This window comes from Puntigrus tetrazona, chromosome 13, assembly GCF_018831695.1.
Source record: "Puntigrus tetrazona isolate hp1 chromosome 13, ASM1883169v1, whole genome shotgun sequence".
Lineage (NCBI taxonomy): Eukaryota > Metazoa > Chordata > Actinopteri > Cypriniformes > Cyprinidae > Puntigrus > Puntigrus tetrazona.
Window position 1 is genome coordinate 10067601 of NC_056711.1, and position 13546 is coordinate 10081146.

Below are 13546 nucleotides of genomic sequence, written 5' to 3' on the forward strand. Positions count from 1 at the left end.
AGTGAATAATTTACTGTTTTCTATTTGACATTTGGTCTGTGCTCTGCTGCTGGTTTTACTTGTTCAAGTTCCTGTCTCTGTCTGGCTCCTGCTCTTGTTCTAGGATGAACTCGTGCAGGCAGGGGCTCATCTTCATCACTGATGTCCTCGTCACTTTCATAAGGCATAGGCCTTTGCCTGGCGCTTCCTTTAGCGGCCATGTCTGCTTTGTTTGGCCTCTGTGAAGATGACACCAATGAATAATATTAATGAGAGTTATTAAACCACTGTAAGATAACTTGATTTCTGTTCATCAAATACCCCAATTCTAACTGATAATGATGTGTTTCTTAAGCACCATATCAACATTTCTAAAAAATGAAGGAACACTAAGGACCAGAGGCCTAGCACCAAAGGTGATGACAGCACATAGAAAAATTACAAATTTGGCACACAGATATAGAGGACAGTCTCAATATTTTAATCATAGCAAATTTGGAGTCTCTCTAACACCACCAGTAATCAATTTGCAAAAAGTATGTTTTTTTTTCCTAGTTTTTCTAAAATTGCCTCAGATCATCTTCAGACAATTCTGGCAAAACAAAGTACAAACGGACAAGGGGTTTAGTACATTATTGCAAGCATGACCTGAGAGCACATGAGCAGTGCCAGCTCAGTGACACCTACTGGTCAAAAGATAATTAAATTCATAGTTTCACATTTTGACCAAAATTCATAAGATTAATCTGTTTTGCTATATTTTTAACAAATAAATGCAGTTTTGAGTTATTTGAGCATAAGAGAATCAGACCCATTTTAAAATCTTGCATACCCCAAATACTATGCACGGTAGTGTATATATTCAGTACAGTGACAAAAAACACTGGCTTTTAATCCTTTTTTTTTACCTGTTTATGTGTCTCTCGTTTTGTCTTGCTCCAAACTTTCTTTGGTGTTGACATGCCCAACTCTTCCTCATCATCTTCCTCTGCTTTCACCACCGGCTTTGATCTTGCTGTTTTTTTCTCAGTAGTCTTGGGCTGGCTTGCAGCCTGTGGGAGGTTAAGTTAAATTAAATGACAGAAATTTACTTGCTTTTGTCTCTGAGCATTCACAAGAGAAAAGGGAGAAAGAGAGCACTCAATGTTCCCTCCCTGACCTGGATCCTGAGAGGAGAAGACCTGCCCTGATTAATGACATCTACTGCTCTCCTAAGGTGGCAACTGTCCAAACTAAATTTGGCCACAGATCACCAGCGAGGTCAGCTGTAGGCAAAATAAACTCCAGGAGTGTTGGAGTGACACAAGGAGCCGCTGGCCTCACGCTGCCTGACGTGGTTTCAGGAGAGCTGAGACACGAGGGGGACATTGATGGTGTTGTTTTAGCTTTTATTCAAAGGAACTGAAGCTGCATCGTCTAGAAGGAGATGAACAGAACCACAGAGAAAAATAGAACTACAAAGAAAAAGGGATTCAAATCTTAATGCCCTTGCTCTTGACACTGATGCTTTCCATCTGTGCAAAAGGTAGTGTGGTCAAGGTCAGTGGAAAAGACACTTCTGCACACTGCTTTGTAAGAACTATTCATCACCCAACTACCTAGGCACAAAACAGGAACGTCAATTCACTTAGTGAAGGAAAAATCAAATCTTCTCAGCCATGGACTTGAAGTAATCGTGCTTGTGGAACTTTGAGAGTGTGGTCACATTTACCTTTGTTCACCAATTTTTCTAGTGACTGAAATCCAGTCACTTCAATTGAAATCCAAGTGATCAGAAATTAAAAGTGAGGGCAGATTTTTGTACTGTGTTCAAGGATTAAAAGGAAGCAGCTTGGTTTAAAAAAAAAAAAAAAATAGATATATCACTATACTACTGACTTTTGACCATTTTTCTTTACATTTGTTCATGGCATGATATTTTTTTATATTATTTAAATCATTTGTATGATTCATGCTTTAGTTATAAAACGCTTGAAAAATTCAAAGGTCAATCTACACCTGTAGAAGGGAGACTCTTCATGTGGTCTACTCTATTACTTACTGTGCAGAGTAGTTTCAATATCAGGATACAAGTAGAGTAAATGACACCTTAAACACTGAGGGTATTTACCAACCCTTCTCCAGATCCTCCACACTCAGTCTTCCCTATTGAACCACAGATCAAACTGCTGGACAGCTCCACATAAAAATGAGAGGCAATTCTAACTGGCGCTCTTTTGGCCTCAGCAAAATGTGTGTATTCAACAGCCCCAAATTGGGTTGCTCGGGTGTTTGCAAAAGTTCAGCGGTTCAAGTTGGCAGTGATCAACTGTGAAGTGATTCCAGAGGAATTAAGGTCTCTCCTCTCCAGACCTCTTGAGAGCCAATAAGCCTTTTGGCAAGGTCGGCAAAGGTTAACCTACGACACCACGGTCAAGATTCACCAGCTCATTCCCCTTAAAGAGGAAAAGTGCCATTCTTGTCTCTTGTAATAGAGTGCAGGAATTCAGTGTGGTGTATTTTACGCTGTTCAATTCTGAATGCACATATAGACATTGAAATATAAACCTGCGTGTGATTGCAATAAATAAAAGCGCTTTAATTAAATAGCCTTCTTGTACGGTTTTGACACTGCATTGAGCTGTGGCCCCAGGCTGAGGGCCTTCAGTAACTCTGAGTCTGTCACCACTGTATAAATCTACTTTTTTCTGGTCTGCACTACTTCGGCCCAACTCCAACGCCGCCAATAGGCCAGTTAGATGGCTTTGAAAAGAAGTGGGAGTCAGTGTAGCAGGGAAAGGGTCAGAGGAGGGTTCCTAAACCTGAGCATCTCCTTCTCTCTCCCAGACAGATAAATCTGCCGCAGCCCACAGGCTGCTCTGAATGCTCCAGCCCCGGCTCATATGGTCTCTATTAAGACTACTGGGCTGCTGTGCCAAAGCATCTCACACTCACCCTTTGTGTGGTTGGCCTGGCTGTCTCCGACGGTCTCGGCCTAGAGAGGTCCAATGGGCCTTGTGGCCCGGACACTGACAGAACCTTCCTGAGGGCCTGGTAGTCTGGCTTTTCATTGTAGCCAAGGTTTTTCACAGTAGACAGGTACTTGGCAATCTCTACAAGTGGTCAGAAAGAAGGACATCTCAATGCACAAAACCTAAAGGTGTAGTTCACCCCCCAAAAAAGAACATTCTGTCACTATTTATCCTCATATCATTCTTGACTTTCCTTTTTCTTTGGTACACAAAGAGATATTTTGGAAAACATTTCAGTTTTTTTTTATTTTAACAATAAAATTCGTGGCATGAATTCATCTAAACCAAAATCTAGGGACTACATTGAATACAAAAACACATTTTAAATATTTTAAACATCACCAAACATCACCATATTTGATGTAGGCTGCGCATGCATGCATACAGAACAGAATTATACTATGCAATTCAGGTTGCATGGATTAATTTTAAGATTTTGAATTTAATAATTTTAACAACAGTTCTTCAAAACATCCTTCATATTCTGAGGAAGAAAAAAAAAACATCTGTAACGACATGATCTTCTTTCTTGGGTGGACTATTACTTCAATACAAGTTAATAAACAATTTTAAAAAACAGATGTTGAGCAAGACGTATTGTTGAAACATCTAATCGTGTGAAGCGTCCTACATGTATCTTTTTTGGCAACTTCAGAAATGAGGGCTACTGTGGAGGTGGACCACGGTTGTTTATTTGCATAATTCACAGATAAACCCCAACTGAGCTGGTCTGCATGTTTTATGTTGATGCATCCTGCAGTTGACCTAGATGCTTACTGAAAGCATGCGCAAAAGTCCGGCCAAGTGACAACCTACATCTGCAGACTTAATTTTCATTCCAAAGGGAACAAAAACCACATCTTCCTAACAAATGGACGGTGGCAGGAGCACAATGTAGAAGGGCCTCTCTGTTCATACGAGAACACAAATGTGTGTCTAATATGGGCACCTTCCATTCTTCACTGTAATAAATATGCTAGATGCAGTGCTACGCCGGTGCGCATTCTCTTTGTGGCAGCCCAGCTGAATGTATACCACATGCGCAGCCTTGATGCATGTTAGAGGTCTTATCTTTCTGGTCCAGCTGCAGCCAGCCTCTCAAGGTTGGGGGAATAAGGCCTCATCATAATCATAGATCACAAAGCCCCCTTTCAGAAGACGCACGTGCCCTCGCTCCCTGTGGAGGGGGGAAAGATACTGCGGGGACGCTAGAGTCCGTTGATGAAGGAGAGGCAAGGAGATTGCGCTTGTGGGGATAGCAAGGAGGCTAAGTCCCTGCCCCATACCTTGTTGATCAATGCAAATGGTTCGCATGCTCACGTGCACCTACCCGTGCTGGAGCCAGAGGGGGACATGATCAGGACAGAATCTGGCAGGTTTAACATCAGCCTGTGGTCAAGATATAATAAAGGGAAAAGTTAACCAGAGGTCCTTTTGCAAAATGCATCTCAATACAAATCTTTCTTTTAACTCATTGGAATATATAACATATTTTAATAGTTTTATTGTATAGAACTCTATTCTATATTCTAAGGATCTGCAGATTCTTATAATCCACAGCTTAAATTTCCAGGCAAGAAAGAAAACGTGTGGCCTTAAACCTTTGGTGGAGGTTTAAGCCTTTAACGAAGCAGCTGAGTGAATAATTCAGGCTGAATAAGCACAGAAAGCCTCTGATCGGCAGCCACTGTACACAACAGAGCACAAGACCTAGACCTGTGGTGAAAAAAGGAACGTACTTGGCCTTGGCCTCTTGGACCTCAGCTGGGTTCCTCAGAGATGAGAGCCAGGGCAGAGTTCCACACTGCCAGTGAAGCAAGCAGTAGCCCAACACCTCCAAGTCTCCTCGTCTGGATGGGGCTGTTGGAGAAAGTGAAGATAAGGAAAAGAAGTTGAGTGTCGGTTGAGAAGCAAGTTAAAACCCTTTGATTGAATGACCCGTCCATTGGCTGCTGAAATATACCCTTATAAAAAAGGTGGAGAAATGGAGGGGGGGTTGATAGAGAGGAGTATTTTGTTTTCTCAGCTGGTGCCCTGGCCTGCCTCACAGGCTAACGGGACTTTTCTAAGAGGGGCTGAGAGTTGAAAGAGGAGGTCAGTTTCCTCCACCAGCGTTCCTCACATCTCTCTCACACTCCTCCTCCTTCGTCTGGTCTGGCGACTCGTCCAGGAACCTGATCCTGACGGCCTCTGACATGATCCAGACAGCCTGTGGCCCGGCCCGACACTCTCTCCGATGGAGAGCCAAGCAGTAAAACAAAGAAATAAATGTCTGGGCTCAAATAGTTTCCACATGTTTCTGGATTCCGTGGGGTCTCTGCTGGCCTTAAGAGAAGAGCTTGAGAGCGTGTGCTCCCTAGACCTCCTCCAACTCCACCTCTGCTGTAGCACATTACACAACTGCCATCTAGTGTAAATGTCTTTTGTATACTAAAAACGTTTTAAAGGCCCACTTCACCTTTTATTTTTCTCAAATTTATTTAATATCTAAGAATTTTTTTTTTTTTTACCTTGGGCTAGATATCAATACAGATTTCTTAAATCGGTTCATCTCAGATTCACAAACTCTTGATTGGATTAAGATTTTCAATTAGATTCCAACTCTTTTTTTTTTTTTTTTTTTTTTTGCTTACATATTCTTATATATCTAATTTCATAAATGATACCAATGTTCTTGATTCTAACTCATCTTCTTGGATGATTAATTACAAGAACCAACTCATAAGAGCCTGATGTTTCAGTGGAAACTGAAGCACTCGGGACTCTGGTTACACGTCACACTGTAACGTTTCTGATTCCCCCAGAATGAATCAGCTGGTAAGACTCATTTAGCCAGTGCGAACAACTCAATAAAAGAGGTTTAAATCTATCACAGTTCAGATTTAACAACACCACTCTAATGTTACAGCAAAAGCATTTGCTTGTGAGCACAGAGTGTGAAATGGCCTCACTTAAACTGACTGATTAGTCTTACACCAACCAGACAGACAGCAGCAACATTTAGATATGAAATATTCATTCTGAGTCCCAGCTATTAAACTAAAATACATTTTGGGTCAGACGGACCAATTTCATGTTGACTTTAAGCCAAGGACCCTCAATGAATTACGTTTACCTAAATTTAAATCCGAATGGAACAGTTTTGTCAGTTCTGCTCATATACAAGGTTTAACCTCCCGTTAAGCATGTCCCTTCATGAAAAGCTCCAACTTCATCAATAAGGGTAAATTAAGGCACATCATTTGTTCGTGCCTAGAGAATGTATTAACTCAATACAGTAACTGCAGTCCTTCTCCTGAGAAATTACCTATTGACTGCATTCATCAAAAGGGAAAATCTCTGCCTAAATCCATGACCATCATTGATCCTGCCATGCCCATTACAGAGTCAGCCTCCCTGCCCGCTAGCCAGCAACACCATTAGGCCACGTATATAGGTTTTCTTTATTTTTCTTCAACCTTGACCAAACTAATTTAGCAAACACACAATTTAATAGAAAAGATTTTAACATCCTCAGAGGTGACCTTGAAAAAAATGCCTCTTAAGTGGCATGTAAAAAAGCACACTATGACTAAAGACCAAAGTGCACAAGATAAGACATGCTCTGTAAACATTTTGTCCGCCTCTGTAATAGGGAACCAAAGGGGTGGGCTGCCTGGCCTAGTCCTGACACCGATTCACTTATAAAAAAGGCAGATCCACAAGAATGATGTATTCCAGGCTGAGCACAACACCTTCCATCAGATAGAAGCTGTTGTTCATAATTACGCCTATTGTTATTGTGATTATCCAAAGCGCCATGTCAAACTCTTGAACCTCTCCTTCTGAATTTCAGCCGGCTCACTTCAACCCTACAGGTGATAATTAGGCCTTTAGCACGGGGTTCAGCGGGACACAAAGTGCCCGTCTCTGCACTCCTCACCATGGTAACAAATCAACATCTACACAGGGTGCCAGGGGCCAAAAGAAAAGAAACACTCTGCAATCTGCATTCATCTTCAGGGCAGACGATGCTAATGACCTACACAACAGTTGCCGACAGCCTACGTCAAGAAGGCTAGCGTGGTGACGTCGGCTCGCCACAGATTGTTTGATGGTGGCACAAAAAGCGGTTGTCAAATTTACAGTCTCGCTGCTTTGAGTTTAACTTTAGGAGTGGATCAGGACACTGAACTCCCGAGTCGGGGCATCATTGGGTAGGTGTTTTTATAAACTCTCAAGTGTTTTATCACTTGCCATATGCAGTGTGATTTACACAGTACAACTGGCCATACATTTAAAGAGCAGGGAAACAGAATCAGGACCATATGTAGAATCCTGTACATGAAAAGTTAACAAATTATATCAGGTAAGAACATGGTCTTGTCTGAAAGCAGCCAGACCTTGGTCTGAACCTGAACTTGATTTACTTTCTGATGTATCAAACAATGTGTTGTACCGAGTTCGCTCTATGAGCTACGAGTCATGCACTTTTTTTTTTTTTTTACACAAAGGCATTCCCACATATCCTCCACATATCAAACCAACTTTATAACAACACACCTTACTATTAAAAAAAAAAAAAAATGGAAATAACTTTTTTGTCATGCCAGTGATTTTATAACTTGATACCATGGACCCACAAACATGATAATCTCCTTAAAGATGACATGTATTAAGGTACCTAGTGCATCTGCCAACCCAGGAAATGTGAAAAAGATTAATCCAGTAATTTTTTTTTTTTGGTAAGCCTTTCTCTGCAAGCTTGTGAAAAGAAAAGTGCATCAGATTTCATGTGACAGCCGCTTTCCACGCACGCTCAAAAAATGTATATTAGAATCTTAAACTAATATGGTTTTAAAATGCATGATTTCAGTGCGATAGATATGATAATTAAAAGCAAAAACTTTTAGCAGAGTTTCTGAGAGGAACAGCAGCTCATTTGAGTTTAAAGACACATAAACAAAAACAAGTTTCTGCTTCCACTGTAAATATTACATGTTGTATAAAGGGGCATAATATGGAATAATAGGTCATAATAGGGATGTGCTTCCAAAAATATAAAGACAAATATTATTATTTATTTAAAAAAATAATAAGTGGGGGTTGGTTGGTTTAGCCACTGTCAAATATTAAACTTTAAATATATTTTTCTGCTGACTGGGCATCTTGTCTTTTTTTCAAGCACTTTCAAAATGAACAGCAAGAGAAACATGGCTATTAGCAAGCTTTACCACTGTGTATTCAGTATTGAACTCCTGTAATATCTTCTGGCCAATGCATTCAGATATATTGGCTTTGAGTCCCAGTTCAACAAAAGCTCAAAGCTTTAATTAATAGTAAATGCATACAAGATGCAGGTTATGACTTTGACTAATTAGGGATTTCTTGAATTAAGTCTGCCCAAGTAAGCATGGATAGAACAATCAATATCCAATAAAAGGACTGTACACAATTTACAAGTTAATGTGTTTCCAATAGCGTGACCCAGAGTTGAGGACATGATACTGACAAGTCCCACCAATATAAACAAGACCCCATTATAAGGTGAGTGAAATGGATAGTAAATTCATACTTTTGGTGAACCTCTTCCTTTAAAGAGATTAAAACTAACACCATTTACTTCCTTAATGCATGTTCCTTGTCTAATTGTGGCTAATACATTGCTTTTCCAAAGAACGGCTAACTATGTAATTCTTAATCAAATATACAAAACCACTTTCGTTTTCCCTATTACAATTCCAGATGGATAAATACGTCCCGATCTTACTTCTCTCCTCTCGTTGAAAATCCTGTTTAACTTGCAAATGCTAAAATGGGTTGCAAATGGCAATTCAGGTTGACTTTAACTGGGAAATGCAGGGCATTTGTCAATAATAACATATGTTTCTTTCCATGTAATACCTCAGAGTGGTTTCAAGAGATAAAATAAATGACACATTTCACATTACCTACTCCTTTGTGAGCGTCAATGCTTGTATACTCAATAGTGCCATTGTGTCCTTTCTTTGGGTTCTCTTTGTACTCTTTATGCTCACCATTAGGACAGAATCTGTACGAGAGACCATAGTCAGCCAAGTACACCTGCAGGAGATAAAGTCAGCATAAATCAACCCAAAGATATTTTCTTTCAAACTGAATCCCTCCTACTGTATATGGTATGTTGCAAAGCGCAGAGAAATGGGGTCAGTATTTAGCTTGTGACAGCAGACTGAGATGTTGATTATAGTCGAGAGTAACCAAATGTCATCACTGCTGGCTCACCGTAGACGATCAATTAAAGTAATAGAAAACACATTCGTTTGAATAAGCAATTTATAGGCAAAAAGATAACAAATCGTTCAAGATTTGTGTTGATGTGTATGCAGACTCACCTTGCTTGGATCTTTGTGTCCCAGTAATAGATTGGCAGCCTTAATGTCAGCATGGACGTACTCATTGTCATGAATATATTCCAGCACATCCAGCTGTTGAGGTCAAAGTGACAGAGGGGAAGGTTAACATGAATAATTTAGAAACCTCATAATGACCTACAGTAATGACTACTGACAGACGAGCTGGATGCAAGGTAGCTGGAATCCACGCAAAATCTAACTAAAGCTTACTCAAAATAAGTTTTAGTTTAAGCTGAACTACTAAAGTTGCTAAAACTGAAATTACAGCTAAATACCAACATTAAAAATAAGAGCATACAGACGATAACACTGAGAAGCAGTTCTGAACATTCAGCGATGTCTCACCATGAGAACACCCAACTTTAGCACAGTGGGCTTCTTCAAATGTCCACTATTGTCCATAAACACTTTCTGCAGGTCTGTGCCCAGCCGGTCCATCACCATAAACCTGTACCTACACAACCCGAAAACCAAAATAAAAATATACTTAAATACACAATAATTAATACTAAAAAACAAGATTATTAAAAACAAAATGATGCATGTTTGCATTTTTTATGTCAAATATAAGGCTAGGCCGTATGACAGTGTATATTTGTCCCATCAAAATTCAGACAGAATAGGAAAACAAAGATATAAGTCAAACTAAAGTACAATACCTTGTTCCATTACTTTCAGTCAGTCCGGACCCCCAGTAAGTTGGAATCCCCAAAAACTCCAGCTGTTTGGACTTCTTCCATTTGTTCACTGTGATTTCAGAGATAAAATGTTTTAGCCATTTGCACACGATTTATAAACACATAATGCGATAGATATACACATCTCTCACACACTGATAAAGAAGCACTTCCTCCAGCCTAGCTGGAAGGAGGATCTGTCTTGACTGGCTGTGCACCAGATTGACAGGTGGTCAGGGGCCCTTTGGAGGAACCAGCATCATTATCAGCAATTTGGTCACTCTCTCTGAATTAGAGCTCAAACAAGCTGGGATTGCACTAACGACCACAGAGGTGCATGTTTGCTTTGGTTTATTAATTCGCCTAGCCAGGCTAATTTACATCTATAGCCACTTCATCAGTGACATGCACTCCATGTTTGAGAACTCTCAGATGAAGATGAGGGGTCTTCAGCATTTTCATTCAACACTACTCTAAAGACTGCATCTGTTTCTATCTCCTTTTGAAAGAATAAAATCAGTGTTTAAGTTTTTTTTTTTATTATTATTGTCTTAACTAAATTTGGACAGTATTTACGTTTAAAACGGAACTTACTAGTATCGGGCTTAGCTGCTCGTTGGTAAAATTTCAATTCTGAGAATAGAGGTCCATTTTCATGATATTCCTAAAAAATTAACAGAACAGAGTTAAAAACACAGTATTTTCACAGTAATTTCTTGAAATTGTTTATTTCTTACCACTTTGATCACAAAATCAGCGTCATCACGAACAGGGACATTCACATCACGAGAGGCTGTGATAACACATAATAATAAAAATATATATGTGAACAAATAAAAAAAGTGAACATCTTTACACTTGGAGAACTATCGAATCCTCTGTCTAGAGTCATTATCTTTTGTGAATCAAAGTGTTTAATTGTTAAACATGCACACTTGAAGTGTTAACATGTTGAATAAAATAGTAAACAATACATTTACAGTAGAAAAAAATAATAATTTTCAAATTCAAGGCTGGCTTGCTATATATACATTTTCAGGTCTTTGAATTGCCGTAAGTTACTCTACCACCATGTCTAATGTCACCTAAGAAACTTGAAATATAATGGATTTTGCCAATACATATTTATGCAGAATATAAAGTCTTTACCCAAGTAAATCAGTCCAAAACCACCTTTTCCAATGATTTTACCGATGCGCCAACTCTTCTTTTCTGAATCTGTTAAAACGTATCCTTCTGGAAGTGGACGGGGCAATGTGTATTTCTTTGGTGGCATGATGTTAAAATGTCATGCACAAAGTGAAACTAATGGCTGACGAGGGTTCCTGGCTAATAGCCTTATCTAAGTGCTGTTTCACAAACAAATTAGTGATAACAACAACGCGTTCTTATAAAAACATGTCAACAATCTATAAGAGACGTGGTATTATAAAGAAACTGATTTATTTTACTCATCATAATCACAGTTTCAACTCTTCTACACAGTTCCGGATTCACTGCTACAGCCTGCTAGCGCTACTTCCTGAAAGAGACACTCCCGCAAAATCTGTTCCAAATCTTTAACAACCAATCAAAAACAGGAATGCTTGCGACTTTTATGTTCAACCGCCAATAAAAAAGGTTGGAAGGCGGGGCAACAGATTTGGCATATGTTTTATCACAGGACAGAACCGATGTCGTTCAAAACAGAGACAAGAAGTCCACTCGTTTTTACCAGTCGGTTCTTTTGGACAGTTTGCTGCAAAGAACCGATTCAAATGTCACAGGTTAGTGTCAGTTTCAGCACATAACAACAAAGGCGTTCAATGTAATTTAAAGTAATTCAGATACGTTTACTGTAATTATAATTTGCATTTACAGTTCACAGTACTAATTGATTGATTTCTCTTGTGTGGTTTTTGCACATTTCAAATTAACTCCAAAGCTGTTACGCAATGTCACAAACACATTTCCGTTATCTCTTGTTCGTATTATTAGCTTTTTAAGTGACATATTTTTCCTAATCGGGAGAAAATCGGTGTAAATAAACCGTTTTGGCAGGTTCTGTGAACAACAGAGTAATGGAGAAGAACCAAAACAAAAGATCAATTCGTTTGATAATCTTACAAAATATATTTTTCATTTGCCTAAAAATGATACTTGAGGTGCACAGTTCATCTAATTTATTTAGCAAGGAAGGTGTCAGTAGCTTCATACAATTTGTACAATATAGAAATCAGTGGAACATGTCCCAGAGCCACATTCGGCTCATTTGGGCTGTGTGGGATGCAGGGTAAAACTCCTTGGCTCTCTTGTAGTCCAGAGTGCAGTGACACCAATCTTGAGGGGCCATGGCACCATTTTCCATAAATGCCCCTTATAATGAAGATGGCATAATTGTCACAATTAGAGAGAGCAGCTTAGGATGGCCTTCCAGTGACCCACCTCAGCCCAAGTCCATATGGTCTGAAATAGATAATGAGTCTCTTAATGTGCTATGTATACTCAAAATGGACTGTAAACGAACAGGCTGTAATTTTCACCCAAGCCATCAAGAAGCGCAGATCAGCCCATATGAAACTGTCTTGACAATGTTAGCATGCCACTCTCCTCGCTTTCTCAACTGGAGTAGCCATTTGAGCCATGATAAAAATAGGTGTCTTGATAAAAAAAGTATTATTAAATGAACAGCATTTAAAATATTTACATTTACACAAACATTTTTATCAAATAATAACTTTGTGTAAATAATGTTTTGAACATCAAAATGCATGCTCCAGTTATATTTTTGTGATGTTCACGCCTACTTTTTAATGCAGTGTTAATATAAGACAATGAAAGCTTTCACCGATGTAACTAGCGCAGATGCATGTGAGTTTTTTTTTTTTTTTCTTTTTTTTTTGAGATTGTGTTATGTTGGTTTTGACCTTTTTGGGTCAGGTAGCAGTAATACTGTGTGAAAGGAAAACATCAGCATCAAAAAAGAATATGCCGAACAGATGAGGAAAATGCATTTTAAAATGTCACGGCTTAACCCTGCACAATAAAAAAAGTTATGTATTTATGAATGCATTTATAGATGCATATGTAAAAGGGCATAATGACCTAACCTATCACAGATCATTACATTGACATACACGGGCTGGCAAGAAGCAGCGCTGTCAAGGTGTAGCGTTGTGTTGGGGCTTTCAGCGTATGTTTAGTATTCTTCGTGTGTGCGGCTCTTTATTAGCTTGTAGAGAAAGAAAAAATTTGAGGATGCTGAAATTTTCTCTCTTATTCCCAGTATGGGTCTTATTGCATCGGTTCCGTTATCAAGTGTTCATTCAGCACACTAAAAGAAGCTGTTTAATATTGTCTGCATTACATGTCGACTTATCATATTGTAACCCCAAGGCATTGCCTGCAAAATTATACGTTCCTCTGAGTCAAAGCCTTAAATGCAAGATTATTTCAGTCTGCACATTTCTGTACTGATTGTACAAGTTATTATACAAGAGAACCACATTAGCAGTCCATACAAGCA

The 13546-nt window shown here is 39.2% G+C and overlaps 1 protein-coding gene across 2 annotated transcripts in view; it reads right to left on the reverse strand.

Annotated features, from left to right (window-relative positions):
• LOC122356762 (serine/threonine-protein kinase VRK2-like) overlaps positions 1 to 11568 on the reverse strand; it is a 12244-nt gene extending 676 nt beyond the window's left edge. The window contains exons 1-12 of one of the 2 annotated variants that reach the window (XM_043255817.1): positions 11191 to 11568; positions 10779 to 10834; positions 10636 to 10705; positions 10024 to 10111; positions 9710 to 9818; positions 9344 to 9436; positions 8921 to 9053; positions 4730 to 4850; positions 4321 to 4379; positions 2914 to 3071; positions 888 to 1031; positions 60 to 218 (exon numbers count right to left, since the gene is read on the reverse strand). In XM_043255817.1, the coding sequence (XP_043111752.1) occupies positions 60 to 218; positions 888 to 1031; positions 2914 to 3071; positions 4321 to 4379; positions 4730 to 4850; positions 8921 to 9053; positions 9344 to 9436; positions 9710 to 9818; positions 10024 to 10111; positions 10636 to 10705; positions 10779 to 10834; positions 11191 to 11317 (1317 nt within the window). In that variant the 5' untranslated portion in view covers positions 11318 to 11568. Of the gene's footprint in view, positions 1 to 14; positions 219 to 887; positions 1032 to 2913; positions 3072 to 4320; positions 4380 to 4729; positions 4851 to 8920; positions 9054 to 9343; positions 9437 to 9709; positions 9819 to 10023; positions 10112 to 10635; positions 10706 to 10778; positions 10835 to 11190 lie in introns of both variants that reach the window. The other variant, XM_043255818.1, reaches the window with a different exon arrangement.
• Positions 11569 to 13546: the final 1978 nt, after the last annotated feature.